We start from the raw sequence: 20012 nt of genomic DNA, 5'->3' as shown, positions 1-20012 counted from the left end.
TGCAGACTCTGCCTGTTCAGATCAGCGCTAACCAAAACCCAAGCATGCTTAGTGTGAGGGATTGCTGAAGAGTCAATAAGTCGATGCAATCAGCTGCTTTTCCTTAGATAGAAAACTTTGAGACATGATTTGAATTGGAGCTATAGAAATAAACTGAATAGAATTGAATTTGTGATGCTTCATCTCTGATCCACATTAAGGTCAAACGTCCAGTAAAGTGAGTCCAGAAGCTTCTGCTGCTCCTGTGTTCGATGCCAGAGAGCAGCTTTGCTATATTAGCTGTGATCAGCGGGTAGAAAGTAGTTAGAATCTATGTTGAAGTGAGAAAGTCCTCCTGAAAACATGGTCTGTGCAGTCAGTTCATCCAGATTACCATCCTGCCTTCAAAGATTATTTCTCTGTGGGAGCCGCTCAGACCCCCACATACCGGCGCTGCGCTGTCACTGGGAATCCCCAGCAGCAGCTGCCTCAGGCCCGCTCGCCTCTCCAGGGTTTTCCCCTCCTGTTGGTGGCGGCTGGAAGTAGATGTTAGCGTTTTTCAGGTCTGTGCTACAAACTGCAGGCAGCAGGATAATAAAAGCCAACATATTCTGCCGGCAGGTTTCTACATTTGAAGTTAATTTAGGCGTTAATAAACTGTTTCAGAGGAGTGATCATAGCGCTCTGCATCAGCAGTGCTGCGTCTGACTCCCTGCCAGCTCCCAGATCAGCTTCTCTCATTGGTGGAAGTGGTCAAGCAACAGAATTTCAATTTTCCAACTCCACCATCTGCTGCTTGTGAAGCGCTTCACGCACCTCAGATGCTCAGAAGTTCTTGCTCTACAAGCTCTACAGGACCTTTTGACGCATCTTGATGTGCATTAATCATTGACTTGACATGAAAACCAACTGTTTCTGCTGCTTCAATCATGGCTCAGATGTGAACGTAGCATAATATCCCTTCTTCACTGGCTGAAAACCAGTTTGGGCTTTTAGTGCTAGTGGGAACAGCTCACTAATGTCAAATGACTCGGTAAGCGACTTGCGTTAAAATCTCCTCGGCTTAGGTGGGCGTGCTGTGGGAACACCAGACCTGGGTTGACCCGCTAAATGAAAACGTTGAACGCTTCATGTGGACGTCAACACACTGCGCCGACGCTTATGATCCGACGAGCCGAAACACGATAAACACGGAGCAGCTCTGGTGAGACGGATTCAGATAATAGAGAGAAACAATAAAGCTCACTGCACCCTGGATTCCTTTCATATCGCCGTCCATTGTTTACTTTCCTGATTTCTGGCGCACTGACATCGACGCTAACCCCGCGGGTCACCAGACATGCAGCTGCTAGCGACAGAGTCAGATTTTTATGCCAGAGGGAAGGAGCCAGATGCTGATTGTTAGCGGGCCGATCTGTTTATAAAAACTTTGGTTAATGTGGAATTTTCAGCAGGAAAGAGACGAAGACAAGGTGAACATTAATAAGTCTGGAGTCAAAGTGAGATTTTCTGTTGGAGGACACAGAAAGAATCTTTGTCTCATAATGAATTGCTTTGAGTCAGTTTTAAAGCAAATTATCCCTCCCTCTCCACCTAATTTTCCAATTTGCTGTGTCATTTAGACCTAATTGAGGACCGCACTGGGCTGGATTACTTTCACAAATAGGGTGATATAGTTTATTGAAGGTCTGCTTTATACGAAGGGGCTGTAAACCAAACATCAATTGGAAAGTGCAGAGAAGACGGCGGCCTGCTGCAGGCTGGGAGCTGAGCAAACAGCATCTAATTATTCCTCCAAGGCTCCTCAGTGATGCTGCAGCTCATTCTATGATGGCTTCTCTCTGATGGAGGGAATGAATGAGCCCAGAGCTGCTTCCTGTTTCTGCATGGAGGGGGGGAGGGTGGGAGGTTAACCTCCAGAATCAGGGAGTCTAAACCTAAAAATCCACAACAGAGAACTTCAGAAAGAACTTGGACAAAGGAGAGGCCTGAAGTCCAAACCAGATCTTCCTCATCTCACCCAGTTCTTCATCAGCTTCAATAACCTGCCTTAACTTTAGTGGCGTCTACTTCGCCCTGCAATCGGAAGGTTGCTGGTTCAAGGCCCGGCAGCCTGGTTTCTGTCAGGCAGCGCCAGGGCAGCTGTGGCTGGTAGTTTGCCACCATCAGTGTGGGACTGAGAGCCGAATAAGTACAGACCATTAAATATTTATTTGATCAGAACATTCAGCAGTAAACTGAATATCGAAAAGAAAATGAGAGAAACAGAAGTTCTGCTCCTCAGAGCTCAGGAACAGCAAATCTATTCAGTTTATTTCTATAGCGCCAATTCACATCTCAGGTCACTTTATAGATCCAGATCAACCAGATCATCCAGTCAGATTGATTCAAAGTTTTCTATCTAAGGAAAACCAGCTGATTGCATCGACTCATTGACTCTTCTTTTAAATTCTATTCTGGATTTAACAGGAAGCCAATGAAGAGAAGCCAGGATAGGAGAGATATGATCTCTCTTTTTCATTTTCATTAGAACTCTGGCTGCAGCATTTTAGATCAGCTGAAGGCTTTTAACTACAGTTTGTGGACTTCCTGATAGTAAAGAATTACAATAGTCCAGCCTTGAAGTAACAAATGCATGGACTAGTTTCTCAGCATCACCCCTGGACAGGAGATTGCTCATTTTAGCAATATTCCTCAGATGAAAGAAGGAAATTCTAGAAACCTCTTTGATCTGGGATTTAAATGACAGGTCCTGATCAAAAACAACACCAAGATTTTTTACTTTATTATCTGAAATCAGTTTAATCCAAATGAAGTGACTGACTAATCAGCTTCTTTTTCAGAGACTCTGGTCCAAAGACTATAACTTCTGTTTTGTCTGCATTCAGAAGCAGAAAGTTAAGAAAACATCTATCCAGCATCAGGCTGCTGCTGTCCGTAAATCCCTGGATGCAACAAGACTTTTAGGTCAGATTTGCAGAACCGTGAAGATCTGCCTCCGACTTTTCCAAGAGTTGGAATATAATGTGAATAATTATATGGGGAGTGATGGCCAAGTGGTTAGAGCAGCGCTCTGTGCTCTGAGAAGGATGCAGTACCCGGTTGGATCCTCACAGCTGCACTCTGGGTCCCTGAGCAAGACCCTTAACCCCACGCTGCTCCCCGGGCGCCGCACAATGGCAGCCTGCTGCTCCCCGGGCGCCGCACAATGGCAGCCCGCTGCTCCCCGGGCGCCGCACAATGGCAGCCCGCTGCTCCCCGGGCGCCGCACAATGGCCCAAAACAGCTCAGATTCTTCTGGGTTTGACAGAAACTGGAGCTTCCAGCTCCTCTAAGAGGCTGAACTCTCGGCATGTTGGAACTGGACCCATCATCAATGGCTGCAGGACTCGGTTCTGCACTATTTGGACCTCAATGTTCTGCTGATCATGACTTAGAAAAGGTAATCAATAACCTCAAACCTTAAGAATCATCCTTTTTATCCAGAGCAGAATTCTGCAGTGGCTCCCAGAAGCAAACGCTCTGATAACTATAAACTCATTTTAAACTGAAATAAGAATTAAATTAAAGGTTTATTTTAGTGTTTCAAATGAACATTAGTGAAGCTTTGAGCCTTTGAATCAAAAGCCAAATGCAAAGGTTAGTTTTCCAGCATTCCAGAAGGAAAACACAAATGTTAGCAGAACGTTGACCTTTTGAAATAAACAGAAACTTATAATTATTGATAAATTTAAAATCAGAACAAGCTGGTTTTTCTGACTTAAATTTATTGAACATGTGCTCTAACCCTGATCTCTGGACTAGACTCCATCAGACATGGTCACATGCTGCCATCTGCTGCTCACAGGCTGAACTGCAGCCTGATTGACATTTAGTGTGAATCCCTAACCAGCTGCTAAACACCAGCCCCCCTCATGTTGGGTTAAACTCTAACATGTAGAAGCTGAACATGAAGCAGAAACATGAGGCTAAAAAGCATCAATCAAATGTAGCAACTGTCCCTAATTTTAATCTAAAAAATGGTAACTTTAATAAGTTTCTCCCCCTCAGATGGAGATAGGCGCCTGCACCGCCCACCCCCCGTGAGGGAAGATGGATGGATTAAAGGGGTGATAGAATGATGAATCTGGTCCTTCAGGTCTCTGATAGGGTAACATTGGTTGGTCTGAAAATAGCCAATTAGCTGTTCTATGAGCCCTAATGCAGCCTGGTTAAAAGCAAACCACAGCTTTTCTTCCTTTTATGGTTTGATCATGAATATTTAGATGAGCTGTGCTCTGATTGGTCGGTTTACAACGAGCCAAGCTGCTGAGCAAAGACTCAGTCCTACTTTCATACCTAAAAAAAATGTCCGGGTGGAATTTGAAAATCGTCCGGGATTTTGGTCGCCTACAGCGCAGCAGAACTGAGCCGTCAGCAACGGGAACGCCAGCGGAGGGGGGCGGGGGGCTGGGAGCCAGCGGGGATGGAGGGACCGAACCCGACCCGGTGGCTGTGGCCCCCTGCTGCATCCGTCAATCCTTACTGGTTTGAATGCCCGGTCCGGTCCAGTCAGCAGCCCAGCCCCCTTTCAGAAACCCAAACCTGGTCACCATAGATCTGCTAGCATTGCTATTAACAGCTTAGCGACAGAATCATCCTCCCAGCTGCGGTTGTGACTAGAGATGTCCCGATCCAGGTTTTTGCACTTCCGATCCGATACCGATATTGTTTTTGGACTTCCGATCCGATACCGATACTGGCCGATACCAGCCTATCCGAGCATGTATTTAAGTTTAAGTTAAAGTATTTAGCCTTAGTTGTAAGACTCATGTTGAAAAGGGTTTTAGTACTCTTGATAACATCTAGCCAGCTAAATTAGGTGAGATTGAATAAAACACAATGATTGGTAACAACAAACTTACCTGTTTATTAAGAGATCAACACAAACTGGACAAAATTATGAATAGCAATCTGAAGTTGCACAGTGAACAGTAAAACCGTAAACAGTTAAAGGTGCAAGTATTACTGTAAGTTTTAATAAAAATGCAAAACAGGGGAACACTGGCGCAAAATAGTGGAATGGATTGTTTCAATCGGCGAAACTGGAAAATACGGACCGGATTTTTTTTTAAAAACTGAATCGGCAGTCTGGATCGGCATTTTACATGCTTTGCCGATACGCATTTTTTTGCCAATATCGGCGTCCCGATCCGATACGTGGATCGGATCGGGACAAGCCTAGTTGTGACGGCCGTACGGTGGAACAGCCCCTCCCTCGTTTCAGGAAAACAAGTTTAGCAAATCCTGCTTTAAACTGTCCAAGGTTCTGAAAGCTGTCTTCAGTAAAATGAACATCTGAGCATCAAACTCTGCAGGGATCTTCTGATTGACAGAAATAATCAATGCCTGTCGAGTCTTTGGACCCTTGGGAAGACTGAAAATGTTCCCTTTTCTCCGGTCAGCCTGGAACGATGCATTTCCTCCTCTGGTTCATCTTCAATAGAGAAACTTCCTGCTCTGTAATTCTTGTAGAACCAAACTGTAGAATAAACAGCAAACTGGTGTCTTCCATCGACATTATTCATGTTCCTGGGCCGTGAACCAGTGGGCTGGTCTGGATGTCAATTTCAGCGCGTGACAAAAGTCCAGCCCAGAACCAAATAAGGCAACATCCCCAAGTTTACGTCAACTCATTGCTTCGTTTGGATTCATACGTTTTATGGTGGAAGTTTAGAATAGTGAGATTTGCGTCGATTTCACAAACTGAAGCATCGTTATTCATCCATGACAATGGAAACCCTGCATTCTATGACCCTTCGATAAGTTTGACCTTTGGCGTCATTCAGAACCGGGTTTTTGAAAAGCAGATGTCAAACAGGACTCGGTACCCCCCAGACTAGCTGCTTCAGTAACCATGGCAACACCAGCAGTGGTCTGATAATTGACGGGCCGTCACTGAGAGCGGGGCGGGGACACAGGAGCAACGACGCAGCTGCAGTCCTCCAGAACTCCTCAGGCCGACCGGGTCCATGATGGACTTCCATCCAAGAACCGCCCAGAACCAGATCTGACAGAAACGGGGTTCTCCAGACTCCATTTACGTAGCCAGTAGAAAGCTAATGCTTAGAATGATGGAGGATAAACGCTTCCAGGTCCTCAGAGGCCTGTAACCCAGAACCAGAGTTCTGTCTGAGGACCGCCTCATTCCAGAAAGCCAGTAACCATGGATACCAGATGTTTCCAGCTTGCTGGATGACATCATGTTCCCGTCGCTGATGATTCAGACTAACCAGACAGCACGAACTCAGCACGGAGACGCCGCCGCACGGAGACGCCGCCGCACCTGGCCCAGGTGAAAAATAGGACAGGACAGGAGGTGATTGAAAGAATTTAAAGTAGTTCAACCTTGATGCTGCAGCAATAAAACACTTTAAACTTTTGATTCGTCATAGTTGATGTTTTATATTCTTTTGCTGCCGTGTAAAAAATGTTCAAATAAATCAGCTTTTCCACTGGAAGGTCGTAAATTTTGACAGGAAGGTAGCCGAGCGGAGCAGCGGATCGTATGGAAGCTCCGCCCCCGGTTCTGATTGGGTCACTATACCGTCTGAAGTTCCGACAAACTGAATCCTGGGATTTCAGTTGAAGAACAGAAACATCAGGAGCAATAATGAATGTTGAACAGAACGACATCGAGGAGGTTTCTACTCCGCTGGTGCAGAACTTTTCCAGAGGTTCTGAATGTTTAACTTCAGCTAAACTAAAGGTCTGAGTGGATCTCCAGAGTTCTGGGTTCCACTTTCCTCACAACAGAACATGATGAGGAACAACGGGTCGAACCTGACAGAACCACGCTGGATTTATTCAGACAACAAGAACAATCTGGTTTCAACAAAGACAAAGAAGTTCTGTAGACAAAAGTTCCAAGATCAGAATAAACTTAAAGTTCGTAAAAAAAAATAAAAAAGGACAGAAGCCGCTGAGACGGCGATCCAGGCCCACGGGTTCAGGTTCTGGGAATAACCAGCTTGGTTCTGTTCCGTCCTGGTCGCCACAGCAGGTTCTCTAGTAACATCTGGCTTCGTCACTCCGAAGAGCCGCAGAGCGCAGTCAGGCGGTTCTGTACGAAACACAGAAGAAGAAAAAGCTTAAAGGGGCGGAGAGGCGCTGCGGACAGACGGGGACAGAAAGCGGACCCACCTGCAGCAGCCGGATGCTCCTCAAGGCCGTCTCGTCCAGAAGACTGAGGTCCACAGAGTCCATCTCACTGGCCAGCAGCTGGACGCTCTGCAGGGTCAGAGGTCAGATCAGAACATCTCATTCAAAATGACTTCAAACTACTTCTACAAGTTCCAGCTGAGTAGGAAAGGAGGCGCAGGGGATGCAGAGCAGGAGCAAGGAGAAAATGGAGGAACAGGAATTCTAGCCTCTTCAAACCCACCTCCTTCTGGGAAAGTCTGGCCTATTCTGCATAACCAAATAACTTAGGAACTATAAGCCCAGATTACATGAGCAACAGAAAGCTAACACCCTCTGGTTTCTGAATATAGAAATTCAAACTGGGTGAGTAGAACACAGACTGAGCTGCATCAGTTCTAACATGACTCAAAGTTGTTTTGTTTTATTCTTGAAAATGAGTCTTTTTTGAAGAGCAGTAATAAAGACATGATTGAGAAAAGGCAGGTCTTATTGTATTAACTTTGTTCTACATCATGTGATCCACAAATCCAGAAAATTTCAGACCTCTAGCTACAAAAATCCCAGGGCTGTGGTTTGGAGCGACGCGCTGCCACCTGCTGGTGGCTGTGTTCCTAACAAGCCTGTAATGCAGTTCCCCTTTAAATAAACTACACACATTTGGGCTCATTGGAAACCTTATTTCATTGGCTAGAAAGCCCAACAGCCCACATGGTCTGAACCAATACCAGCAGAGAATAATAACGTGTCATATCACGCGTCACTGGCTAACAGGAAGTCAGATATCAGGGACTATCTCGCTCAAATCGCATCATAAAAATATACAGACACGTGTGTCTTGTAGATATGAAGACGACGTAAAGATCCAGACCAAACATGGCGGCTAACGACCGAGGAAATAAGTATTAGAAATAAATATTAGCAAGATGCTGAGAATAAGCTATGACCAGCTAACTTTGTTGATGTCAACAACCGGACATTATGGGCGATTTTGAATCATGGAATATTCTTATTACTAATGTGATTCATGTTAATCTGCGGATGTTTATGGAAGAATGGAGTATAAACAATAAAGACTGGATTTATAAAATGGCTTCTGGACGCCTTCAAAGGGATGTAGCTTTGTTTGTTTACATTTTGTTTACATCTGTGTTAATTGTGCTTTAATGCTCACTGTGTCCATAAAATGATCTTGATGGTTGAATTGTGGAGAATCTAAGCTTTCCAATGACTTCTAACACGTCTATAGTGGAAGAAAATGTACCTGTGGAATTGGATGCATTCTGAGTTATTACCCCACATAACACCCAGCGGGTCGTGTTATGTCTTAGAGCGGTTAGGGCGTCTCCTCCATCCATCACTATGAGTGATTATCAGCAACGCAGCAATGACTGGGTTTAAAGGAATAGTACACCCAAAACATGATTAGCCTTCATTTTCTACTCACCCCCATGCTGAACAACACTCTGGAGTACTTTTTTGATATCTCAAATGCATCTGGAGATCTGGGAGGCTTCTTGCTGTCTGCTGACATTCAAATAATGGAGGTCTATGGCGCCCGAGGCAAAAAGGTCCATAAAAGTCCACAAAAAACGTGTCAATATTCCTCCATACTGCTCGTCCAATGTATTCCAAGTGTCCTGAGTGGGTAGCATCCAGAATTAACTCGAAACGAAGTCATTTAGAATGTTTTTAGAGCATAAACAGTAGTGTATAGGATTTCCTGAAAGCGCGTTCACGAGTCTACGGAAGCCGGCAGACCAAACCAGCGCATTCAGCTCGGCAAAGAACTCATGCTCTTCCTCAACACTGAAGTCCTCAGACATTTTTCTTTCGTTGTTTCTTTCTTTGCACAGGTAAACAGCACATTTCTTCTTCTACGCTTGCATTATTGGCAGAGCAGACGCTGAATGCGCACTTTCATCTGGTTTGGTCTGCCGCGGTTTCCGTAGACTCGTGAATGCGCTTTTAGGAAATCCTATACACTACTGTTTATGCTCTAAAAACATTCTAAATGACTTAGTTTCGAGTAAATTCTGGACGCTACCCACTCAGGACACTTGGAATACATTGGACGAGCAGTATGGAGGAATATTGACACGTTTTTTGTGGACTTTTATGGACCTTTCTGCCTCGGGCGCCATAGACCTCCATTATTTGAATGTCAGCAGACAGCAAGAAGCCTCCCAGATCTCCAGATGCATTTGAGATATCAAAAAAGTACTCCAGAGTGTTGTTCAGCATGGGGGTGAGTAGAAAATGAAGGCTAATCATGTTTTGGGTGTACTATTCCTTTAACTGAAACAGGGCTGCAGGACGATTTACAGACTGGGAAACCTAAAGGAAGAGGGTTGGCAGCAGTGGTGAACATGCTGTTAGCTAGCAATGCCAACTGCCTTTTATGAGAAATTACAAATTGTAGATCCTGACTTTGCCTCAGAAACTTTGCTGAATTGTGAAAAATTTCACAAGCAGCAGCTGCAGGAGTTTTAGCTGCTGGACATCAACCAATGAGAGAAGCTGATCTGGGAGCTGGCAGGGAGTCAGACGCAGCACTGCTGATGCAGAGCGCTATGATCACTCCTCTGAAACAGTTTATTAACGCCTAAATTAACTTCAAATGTAGAAACCTGCCGGCAGAATATGTTGGCTTTTATTATCCTGCTGCCTGCAGTTTGTAGCACAGACCTGAAAAACGCTAACATCTACTTCCAGCCGCCACCAACAGGAGGGGAAAACCCTGGAGAGGCGAGCGGGCCTGAGGCAGCTGCTGCTGGGGATTCCCAGTGACAGCGCAGCGCCGGTATGTGGGGGTCTGAGCGGCTCCCACAGAGAAATAATCTTTGAAGGCAGGATGGTAATCTGGATGAACTGACTGCACAGACCATGTTTTCAGGAGGACTTTCTCACTTCAACATAGATTCTAACTACTTTCTACCCGCTGATCACAGCTAATATAGCAAAGCTGCTCTCTGGCATCGAACACAGGAGCAGCAGAAGCATCTGGACTCACTTTACTGGACGTCTGACATTAATGAGGATCAGAGATGAAGCAGCAGAAGCTTCTCTGATGGCGTTTGATGTGAATGTAGCATCAGACTCTCTGATTGGTTGAATTAAAGGATGAAACATCATGAACCTAAAATGATCTCATGTCTTCATGATCAAATGTCCACCTCTGGTCCAGCTCACCTCCTTCCATCATCAGGACTGAAGTAGTGATGGAACAAAGACTAAAGTTAGCTGCATGCTACCTCCACCTGCAGGAAGTAAATTTCTACATTTTCTGGGGGAAACAACACAGACAGGCTCCGCCCCCTCCAGCTGCTGCCATGCTTTAGGCTCCGTTCACTAAACTCATTGATTTATAAACAGACTTTCTGCCGATTGGTCGACCCCCACCTCTCCGTTCCCCACTGGGACGTTGATGATGATGTCCTGGCTTCCTGCGGCGATGGGGGAGCCATTCACAGAGATGCTGTAGACCCTCTCTTTGTGGCGGGGGACTCTGATGGCGGGGGTCTTTGGGAGTCTGAGGATACAGACGCAAAGAGGTTGGCAGCCTGAAGACAGCAGACTACTTCCTGTCCAGGTGAGCCTTACCTGGGGTCGAAGCGTGGCGTGATGAGAGGAGTCGGTCCCATCAAGAGAGACGAGTCCAGTAGGTTCCTGGCGGGCGTCACCAGAGGTTTCCTGCTGGATCTGAAAACAGACGGAGGGTCAGTGGCTCTGAGAGGCGACGTCTGGGGAGGGGAGGAGCCTCCGCCGCGCTCACCTTCTGATGGTGGTGCTCTGTTTGCTGATGGTCGCAGCTTTGGTCCTCTTTGCTGTAGACGGAGGTTTTCTGGCTCCTCGGCCCTGGATCCAAACAGGAAAGGGTTAATGGCGCTCAGTTCATTTAAAGGCCGCCGCTTCCTGCCGATTCTCTGCATACCTTCCTGGAGGAGCTCAGAATGTTCTCATCATCAGTGCTGGACTTGGCGCCGCCTTTCTTCCTGGAGGCTGCAGGTGGAACCAGAACAGGGTCAGCAGTAGAACTTATCAGCAGGTCAGAACCTCAGAGCTGGTGGACTGACTTTTTTTCACCGATTTGAGGACGGCGGTGGCCTTTTCCAGAACGTTCTCCATGGTGGCTGTCTCCTCTTCACTCTGCTCAGGAGACACGGCTGCAGGTGAACACGCAGCCAGACATTCAGCCCAGAAGCAGAGATGAAGAACATGCTCACCTTGGCATCATCTACCTCTGGATCCTTCAGGTTGTCCAGGTCAGCTGACAGAAACAGAAAAGCCCATTGGTCTAAAAGGGAAGCAGTTCTAGTCGCCGCTAACATTTCTACATCTGTCCTTCAAACGGAGCATCTTCAGGTGGGCGGGACTTACTGTAGAACTCCATCCACGGCATCTTCCTCACCGCCTTGGGCAGCTTCAGCAGATCAACGTTGTAGCTGTTGTCCACGTCCTTCAGCTGCTGGATGAGTTTCTCCTTCATCTGGACCAGCCGGGTCTTCACTGCAAAAACAGAAGCGTCAGAAAAACCGCGGCTCCGCCCACCCGCTCCGATAAACCAGCGCTACTTTTCTCCTGCATTTAGCTGCATGTGAGCAGGAAGAGCAGGATGGAGCAGAGGAAGCGGCTCAGCTGTAGTTCATCCCTTAAAGAAGCCGTGGCGTCACGTTAAAATGGTTAAAATGATGGCAGTTTTTAATGGTAAAGGTCTGAGCGGGGAACCTGCGTCCTCGCTGTTCCTCCATCACCTGAAAAACTGAAGCACAACCAGCATCACCAGCTCAGGTCCACTGGGACGATTCAGGCTGCAGCAGCTCAGACGTTCCCACATCAGCCCAGATGAGCCTTCAGGGCCACCGTAGGGAGTCTGAACAACACGCTCGGATGGTTTGTTTCCATAACTGCTGTTTAATTGCATTAAATGCAACATGTTGAATAACTGATGTTCTAAAGGCAAAGCTTAAAGCACAGATCTACAGTCATAGATCTGCTGTCAGTTGTAGAAATAAAACTAACTTGTTTACAGCAAATATTAAAGGCAGTATTTTATTCTTTGCTGCTTTCTAATCTTTAGTAAATTCAGTGAAAAATAAAATGTCATAATTGACGTTCAGGCTTCTATAGAAGCAGGTTTGGAAGAAACATCAGAAAATATCTGAGTTTTAAACAAAACTACACAATAAAAACCTAAATAACGCATAAAAACAATTAATATATGATTCTGTTCTCATCTGTTCCTTTAGTCAACAGTTTAACTCTAAAAGGATTTTATTGATCATTTAGTCAAATCTGGTTTCCAGTTAAAAAGCAATTAATTAATTTCACTCTGTAAATTAAAACTGATTAAAAATGTTTTTCCACCTTTAATCATCATTAAGGAAATATGATGGAAAATGAGCAGAAAGACAAAAATATTAGAGCTGCTGCATAACAGACAGGATTCTGGTTAATCTGAGAACCAGGTTAGTTTTTTAAAAACAACATGATCTTTAATTTTTCCCTGAGGAGGAAAATCTGCTGCTATAACTTTCTGACTAACAGGTAGAAGGAATTAAAAAACATGTTCAATCTTCTCTGATCTAGGATCGATTATCTACATGCATTTCCTAGTTTAGCTTCTTGAACTGGAAACCTACCATCGCTGTCAAAGTCGTCCAGAAAAGCCTCCAGCTTGGCTTTCTTCGGGTTGTTGCTCTGCAGCTTGGTGGTTCTCTTGGTGGGAGCCATGTCTGCAGCTCAGGGGCCAAATGTCTGCAGCACAGGGGCCAATATGGAGGATTTAACGGCAGCAGCTGTGCTGTTTGAGACTCATTATCGATCAACAGCTGAGATAAAAACAAATCTAATCCAAACATTAACTATTAAACATGGCGCCGCTTATTATTACCTGAACTTTAACGTTTCTTCTGCTTCGCTGCCGCCCTCCGTCTGCTTTCTATGCGCGTTTCAAATCTCAGTGGTGGGAGGGGCTTAAGCATCACGTTGACCAATCAACACGTTCGGTTTTCCCGCATGATCAGAAACGCCTCTCTCTATTGGTTAACCTTATGCTGCATTAGTGTGTAACTATGAACGCCAACTATTGTATCGTTTTTTCTCTTATTAGAATGAATTCAGGTTGATTTTGAAGCCCTAAATCATTTCATTTAAAAAAATACTACAATAAAGAAATGTAAGTTTGATAAGAAAAGAACAAAAATTGATGTTAAATCGCAGACTTTCCACTTTTCCGGGCAACGTGAAGGCATCACCGCTGCTTGTTGACATCAGCAGACCGGAAACGCTTCAGAGGAGCCGGGCTAGCTTAGCATGCCGCAGCTAGCTTAGCATGCCGCAGCTAGCTTAGGTGGTCGGAAGGAGGAAAGTAGAAGCCTCGGATTTGATGAAGGTTCAACTCTGACGGAGCGTGAATAAAGTTCAGGTAATTTGAACAAATCTGTGACATTTAGTGTTTGTTGCTGTGGGCGCGTGAAGTGACCGTAACCTCTCACTGCGGTTCGCACAGATGTCCCTGCAGGGGGCGCTCAGGAGGAGCTTCCTCCTTTTGCAGGAGCAGCAGGGGGTGTGGGGGAGCATCCTGCAGGAGTGCGACTCCCTGGCAGAGTCTTTAGGGAACCTCGGGGAGCAGATGGGAGGTCTGGCTCGGGTTCGGCTCTCCGACACGCCGCTCAGGGTGTTTCCGGATCTCCAGGAGCGGCTGCGGTTCCAGTTAGTGCAGGAGGCAGACCTCCTGCTGCAGAGACTCAGAGGCAGGATGTAAGTGGAGCTCAGGACACGAACACCACAGACCCACTGGCAGAACGTTGCTGACACATAGTGGCCATGTTGGGTAATGGCAACAAGTAAACAGGAAAACAAAATCCCCTGAAGATATAAAAAAAAAAAAAAAAAGTTAATTCCCTTATTTACCACAGTGGAGAAATTCCCTCTCTGTATTTAGCCCCTCCCTTTGGGGAGCAGTGGGCTGCCATGGTGAGGTGCCCAGAGAGCTCTAATCTCTAGGCCAGAGGTCTTCAACAGGGGGTCCAAGACCCCTAGGGGGTCCCCAGAGGTACTGCATGGGGGTCGCGAAAGTTTTGGTTTATTAGACTTTTTTTTAATATTCACCCTGCAATTTTTCCCACTAATTAAAATGTCTTTAAATCCACATTAACATGAATTCAACACACTGTAGTAAACAGATAAGTGGAGGCAGAAGATGTCTTTCAGTCATCAGTGCCAGTGGCGGTTCTAGACCAAATGTACATGGGGGCCAGGATTCCATAATTTTGGAATTTTATATATTTTTGACTTAATTTTACTTAAAATTAAATTTTTCTATAAAATCTGAATTAGAAAAAAAAAAAAACGGTGCATTCAGGTTTAAAAATTAGAGGAATTTCTTTTGAAAAAAAGAAAACTGGGATCCAATCTCAATACGACACACAGGAGCTCTTTCAAGCTGGGCACCGTTTCATTCACAACACCTGTCCCAGGAATCAGAAATACTTTAATAATCCCAGGGAGGGATTACTTTCATTACAGTACTCCATCTGTAATAGAGTGACTATAGGACCAGTTTGATAGAACATTATTTCATACAATATATATTTAGGGGGTCCCCGCTCCATCTCACCATAAGTTTGGGGGTCATTGGCCTGTAAAACATTGAAGACCCCTGGTCTAGGCCATCACTCCCCCCATGTGACCTTCAGAGATCCTAAGATAATAATCATTCAAGTCTTTATTGTCCTTATTGGACAGTAAAGACACTTTAAAGAGACAGCAGCTCAAACCTCACTGATGTTCACAGACACACATTAAAAACAAAACACTGATGCTATGATTGGATTTTCTAACAGAATAGATTAAAATCGAGTCCTGAAACCTTTTTCTACGCCGTTTCTAAATTCTTGGAAAAGAAAGAAGGAAACCTGGATAATTCTGATCAGATTTTTCTGGATCACCTGAAAGTATTTAGATTTTTCTCAGTTCGGTTCCTGATCATTTATCAGAGGAAGGATTGTAGATTTAGCCACATGGCTCTGATTCCTCCTAAAGAGGAGAGACTTGTGTTAGCAGCTAGCAAAGCAGACTTTAAATAGGCTCTTTATTGGTTAGAGACCCAGTCAGGCTGAATCCCTGTTGGATAACACACGCTGTTTTCTTCTCCTTCAGGTCTGATCTGCAGTCTGTCAGAGACTCCATCAGCAACCAGGCGTCTGCGGTTCTGCTGCTGTACGAAGATGCTGCAGACACTTTGGATCTAGCAGCACTGAGCCGGCGCCCATCTGTCGTCCCCTCAGCTGCTGACATGTTGGAGTGGCTGCAGGACGCTGAGCGTTACTACCGGCAGCAGTATCCTTCCTGTTGGCTGCTACATGTTGCCGTGGTGACAGGGTCCGTGGTTTTCCTGAACTCGCTGTCAGATTTTTGCAGAGGAAGATTCTGCTGCAGACGCTGAGACTGGAGGATCTCTCACAGGTGGAGGGTTTCCCACAGAGATGGAAAACTCTGGAATCTCCCGATTCAGAGCAACGAATCACAGGTGAGACGACCACAAACCTGCCAGCTCTGGCTGATGACATCATCATTGACCTATGACATCATCACTGACCTGGCAGTAATCTGACTATCTGCCATCAGCTGACCATCACTTTAGCAGAACACATTAGATGATCTGTAGCATCAGAACAACTCTGGTCCAGTCCTGGTTCTATGAGTCGCAACTGGACCAGGGGGCATTTTAACCCCTACGGCAGTGGCTCCCAGCCCTGGTCCTCAGGGACCCCCGGGTCCGTAAGGTCCTCAGGGACCCCCGAGGAACAGAGATCCCTGAGGAACAGAGATCCATGAGGAACAGGGATCCCTGAGGAACAGAGATCCATGAGGAACAGGGATCTCTATGGAACAGGGATCCCTGAGGAACAGGGGTCTCTGAGGAACAGGGATCTCTGAGGAACAGGGATCCCTGAGGAACAGAGATCTCTGAGGAACAGAGATCCATGAGGAACAGGGATCCCTGAGGAACAGAGATCCCTGAGGAACAGAGATCCATGAGGAAAAGGGATCCCTTAGGAACAGGGGTCTCTGAGGAACAGGGATCTCTGAGGAACAGGGATCCCTGAGGAACAGGGATCCCTGAGGAACAGGGGTCTCTGAGGAACAGGGATCTCTGAGGAACAGGGATCCCTGAGGAACAGTGATCTCTGAGGAACAGAGATCCATGAGGAACAGGGATCTCTATGGAACAGAGATCCCTGAGGAACAGAGATCCATGAGGAACAGGGATCCCTGAGGAACAGGGGTCTCTGAGGAACAGGGATCTCTGAGGAACAGGGATCCCTGAGGAACAGAGATCTCTGAGGAACAGAGATCCATGAGGAACAGGGATCCCTGAGGAACAGAGATCCCTGAGGAACAGAGATCCATGAGGAACAGGGATCCCTGAGGAACAGGGGTCTCTGAGGAACAGTGATCTCTGAGGAACAGGGATCCCTGAGGAACAGAGATCTCTGAGGAACAGAGATCCATGAGGAACAGGGATCCCTGAGGAACAGAGATCCCTGAGGAACAGGGATCCCTGAGGAACAGAGATCCCTGAGGAACAGAGATCCATGAGGAACAGGGATCCCTGAGGAACAGGGGTCCCTGAGGAACAGAGATCCATGAGGAACAGGGATCCCTGAGGAACAGGGGTCTCTGAGGAACAGAGATCCATGAGGAACAGGGATCTCTATGGACCGGGGCTGGGAGCCACTGCTGTACTGTACTTGTGTGAGCAGCGCTTCCACAGGACGGTCTGATCTCTCCTTTTCCCTTCCAGACACACTCTGCAGACTGTCCTTCTTCATGGAGTCCCAGTGAAGACTGGTGTTCAGGCTGGGAGCAGATATGTTATCAGTACCAAAGACCTCCATCTGACCTCAGATCTGCTACTGGATAGAAACAGTTTAGTGGAAACAGAAACTTCATTAACTCTTTATTCCACAGACCCGTCACAGCACACGCTAACAAGTCAGGGATGCTAGTAAGAACTCTGAGCAACTCAACACAAATATGTCCGCTGCATTAGTACTTCAGTCTGATGGCAGGGAGTCCACTCCTCCTCCATGTTCTCCTCTCAGCCCTCCTCCCAGTCCTCCTGCTCCTCCTCCTGTCCTACACGTACTCCTTCAGGGGCAGGTTGTTGGAGGCGATGGGCTTCGGGGGATCGGGTGCAGGCGAGTTAGCAAAGCTTCGGCCCATGTATCCCCGGCGGTAGCGGCCGCCCTTCTCCATGAAGGGGCAGGTGCTGCTGAGGACGGCGCCGCTGATCATCAGGATGACGGCCGCTGCCCAGCCCAGGTAGATGGCCTGGCCCAGCTCCCGTTTGTGCATGATGGGAACATTGGGGTTGTGGAAGTCTTGGATAACAGTGTTGGCGGTCCAGGAGACGGGGATCAGGATGCACAGGCCTGTCAGGATAAAGAGGATTCCACCTGCAAGCGCTATGCCGGCCTTGGCGCGGCGGTCGTCGCCGGCACAGGTGGTGCACTTCATGCCGCAGCAGGACACTGTGCAGGAGAGCCAGCCCATGAAGATGGCAATGCACATGAGGGCGCGTGCAGCCTGGATGTCTGGCGGCAGCGCCAGCATTGAGTCGTAGGTCTTGCACTGCATGTGACCTGTGGTCTGGTAGATGCAGTTCATCCAGATGCCCTCCCACTTTATCTCCGAGGTCAGGATGTTGCTGCCGATGAAAGCGGACACCTTCCACTGCGGGTAGCGCCGTGACAGCGATGGCCATGATCCAGCCAGTCACAGCGCAGGTGAAGCTGATCAGCTGCATTCCCGTGTTCACCATGACAGCAGGATCTTCTGCAGAGGGTTCTGCACTGGTCTCTGGGTGAACTGGTCTCTGGGTGAACTGGTCTCTGGGTGAACTGGTCTCTGGTTCTGGATGTTCCTCCTATGCTCCAAATGGGACCATGTTGGCAGCCATATTCTTCTTCCCAATATCAATGCAGGGATTCAGGTCCTCAGGTTTTCCTCACAGGATCAGAGTTGCTTTCTCCTCATGATCTTTGCTGACCTGGACTCCATGCATCCCAGAGGAGCCGAGCAGAAACCTGCAGTAGGCTGCAGGACATCAGCCCAGCCGACCTGATCAGAACTGAGCGCAGTCTGCTGTGGACCTGCAGGTGTCCCCAGTGTCAGTCTCCTGGTTTGGTGTAGACTTACCGACGGAACCTGATCCCAGGCTTCTGATGTTGCTCTGAGTGGATCCAGTGAAAGCAGGTTGCTGCTGCGCTCTCCTTCTGGATAACCTCTTTAAACCCGCTTCAGGGTCCCAATTCAACTATGGGGCGTTCCTGTAGAAAATATTTCCAGCTTCTTTGCTAATGAGAAGAACCGGCTGCAGACTGAAGTGTCTCCTGATGAACAAAGAGCGGCATTTGAACGCCACTTCAAATGCTGAGCTGCTCCTCCCCCACGCCAGCCCAAATGGGTCAGACGGGTTCTCCGAAAGCCTTAAATAAGAGATCAGGGCGGTCCGGATCTGGGTCAGAGAGTCCTTTGGATGCAAGGACAGACGGACGGACGGATGGATAAATGTGATTGATGGATGGAAGGACAGACGTCTCGGGGGGTGAGGGGTGGGGGGGTTGGGCTAGCTTCACTGAGGGCTCTAACGGGGTTCTGTCTGAAAATATCAACCAGAACCTGCTGATAAACACATTAAACACGTCTCATCCCCTCCATGAATTAAAGATGGCAACGTCCAGGTTCGCTGCTCAGGTTTCCTTTCTCCGATTGCCTGCAAACTCCTTGGTAACAGTGGCCATGACAACGGCCATGACAACATGGACAGGAGGCTGATGGAGACCTTTTGGGGAATGTTTGTTTCTCCAGGAACATTTTTTGATATTCTCCCTACCAGAAAATTGTGTTATTTCTTTATTGTCACTGAAAGCAAGTTGGGGGGAGGAGCTTTTGTTTTTCTCTCCTCCTCCTCCTCCTCCTCCTCCTCCATGTTCTGATTCAGCAAAGAAAACGTACTCTGACCTGAAACTGACACCCGAGTTTGTTCCTGAGTGAGGCGCTCTCTAGTTGTTTAACCGGCAAACTGAGGACAATTTGTTGCAAAGTGAGAATTTAGGACAAGGACTAAGGTGTTAATTAGGGCCAGGCCTTTGTAATGGTAAGGTTTTTAGAAAGGATCGGTGTTTAAGGAGTATCAGGCCTTAGAAAGGATCATGCCTTAGAAAGGATCAGGCCTTAGAAAGGGTCAGGCTTTAGAAAGGATCAGGCCTTTGAAAGCGTCAGGCCTTAGAAAGTATCAGGCCTTTGAAAGGATCAGGCTTTAGAAAGTGTCAGGCCTTAAAAAGGGTCAGGCTTTAGAAAGGATCAGACCTTTGAAAGGATCAGGCCTTAGAAAGGATCAGGCTTTAGAAAGTGTCAGGCCTTAGAAAGGGTCAGGCCTTAGAAAGGATCAGGCCTTTGAAAGGATCAGGCCTTAGAAAGGGTCAGGCCTTTGAAAGGATCAGGCCTTAGAAAGGGTCAGGCCTTAGAAAGGGTCAGGCCTTTGAAAGGATCAGGGCTTTGAAAGGATCAGGCCTTAGAAAGTATCAGGCCTTTGAAATGATCAGGCTTTAGAAAAGATCAGGCCTTAGAAAGTGTCAGGCTTTAGAAAGTGTCAGGCTTTAGAAAGTATCAGGCCTTTGAAAGGATCAGGCCTTAGAAAGGATCAGGCCTTTGAAAGGGTCAGGCCTTTGAAAGGGTCAGGCCTTTGAAAGGATCAGGCTTTAGAAAGGATCAGGCTTTAGAAAGGATCAGGCCTTTGAAAGGATCAGGCCTTTGAAAGGATCAGGCCTTTGAAAGGATCA

General features: G+C 46.9%; 3 protein-coding genes across 4 annotated transcripts; 1 reads left to right on the top strand and 2 right to left on the bottom strand.

Moving 5' to 3' along the window:
• Nucleotides 1-6802: 6802 nt before the first annotated feature.
• On the bottom strand, nucleotides 6803-13212 carry cdca8 (cell division cycle associated 8). The gene is made up of 11 exons (XM_038278004.1): nucleotides 13052-13212; nucleotides 12801-12915; nucleotides 11539-11667; nucleotides 11385-11428; nucleotides 11235-11307; nucleotides 11093-11160; nucleotides 10934-11016; nucleotides 10762-10860; nucleotides 10561-10690; nucleotides 7162-7248; nucleotides 6803-7081 (listed from the first exon to the last, which is right to left on the bottom strand). Exons 2-11 carry the CDS (start codon nucleotides 12889-12891, stop codon nucleotides 7046-7048), a joined length of 840 nt encoding a protein of 279 aa, XP_038133932.1. The 5' UTR covers nucleotides 12892-12915; nucleotides 13052-13212; the 3' UTR covers nucleotides 6803-7045.
• Nucleotides 13213-13266: 54 nt separating this feature from the next.
• c19h1orf109 (c19h1orf109 homolog (H. sapiens)) lies at nucleotides 13267-17791 on the top strand. Of its 2 annotated transcripts, XM_038278028.1 has the most exons (5): nucleotides 13267-13585; nucleotides 13670-13920; nucleotides 15322-15501; nucleotides 15573-15691; nucleotides 16970-17791. In XM_038278028.1, exons 2-5 carry the CDS (start codon nucleotides 13670-13672, stop codon nucleotides 17008-17010), a joined length of 591 nt encoding a protein of 196 aa, XP_038133956.1. In that variant the 5' UTR covers nucleotides 13267-13585; the 3' UTR covers nucleotides 17011-17791. The 2 variants fall into 2 exon arrangements, with proteins under 2 accessions (XP_038133956.1, XP_038133963.1); XM_038278035.1 differs by lacking the exon at nucleotides 13267-13585 and having other exon boundaries at nucleotides 13655-13920.
• LOC119778667 (claudin-4) lies at nucleotides 16893-19077 on the bottom strand. Its single transcript, XM_038278017.1, is given in 2 exon segments — nucleotides 16893-17907; nucleotides 17909-19077. Coding segments are annotated over 2 exon segments (684 nt in total). The 5' UTR covers nucleotides 17990-19077; the 3' UTR covers nucleotides 16893-17304.
• Between the last annotated feature and the right edge of the window lie 935 nt (nucleotides 19078-20012).

Source organism: Cyprinodon tularosa, unplaced genomic scaffold, assembly GCF_016077235.1.
Source record: "Cyprinodon tularosa strain WSP-4 unplaced genomic scaffold, ASM1607723v1 ctg1011, whole genome shotgun sequence".
In the NCBI taxonomy this organism is placed as follows: domain Eukaryota; kingdom Metazoa; phylum Chordata; class Actinopteri; order Cyprinodontiformes; family Cyprinodontidae; genus Cyprinodon; species Cyprinodon tularosa.
Note: the sequence above shows the minus strand (reverse complement) of the source record. Positions and strands in the feature narration are given on the sequence as shown.

Coding starts and splice junctions, on each gene's coding strand:
- cdca8 (XM_038278004.1), bottom strand. CDS start 12,891: ATGGCTCCCACCAAGAGAACCACCAAGCTGCAGAGCAACAACCCGAAG. Junction 11,161..11,234: donor CCTCAAATCGGTGAAAAAAA/GTCAGTCCACCA, acceptor TTCCACCTGCAG/CCTCCAGGAAGAAAGGCGGC. Junction 11,017..11,092: donor TTCTGAGCTCCTCCAGGAAG/GTATGCAGAGAA, acceptor GTTTGGATCCAG/GGCCGAGGAGCCAGAAAACC.
- c19h1orf109 (XM_038278028.1), top strand. CDS start 13,670: ATGTCCCTGCAGGGGGCGCTCAGGAGGAGCTTCCTCCTTTTGCAGGAG. Junction 13,921..15,321: donor CAGAGACTCAGAGGCAGGAT/GTAAGTGGAGCT, acceptor CTTCTCCTTCAG/GTCTGATCTGCAGTCTGTCA. Junction 15,692..16,969: donor TTCAGAGCAACGAATCACAG/GTGAGACGACCA, acceptor TTTCCCTTCCAG/ACACACTCTGCAGACTGTCC.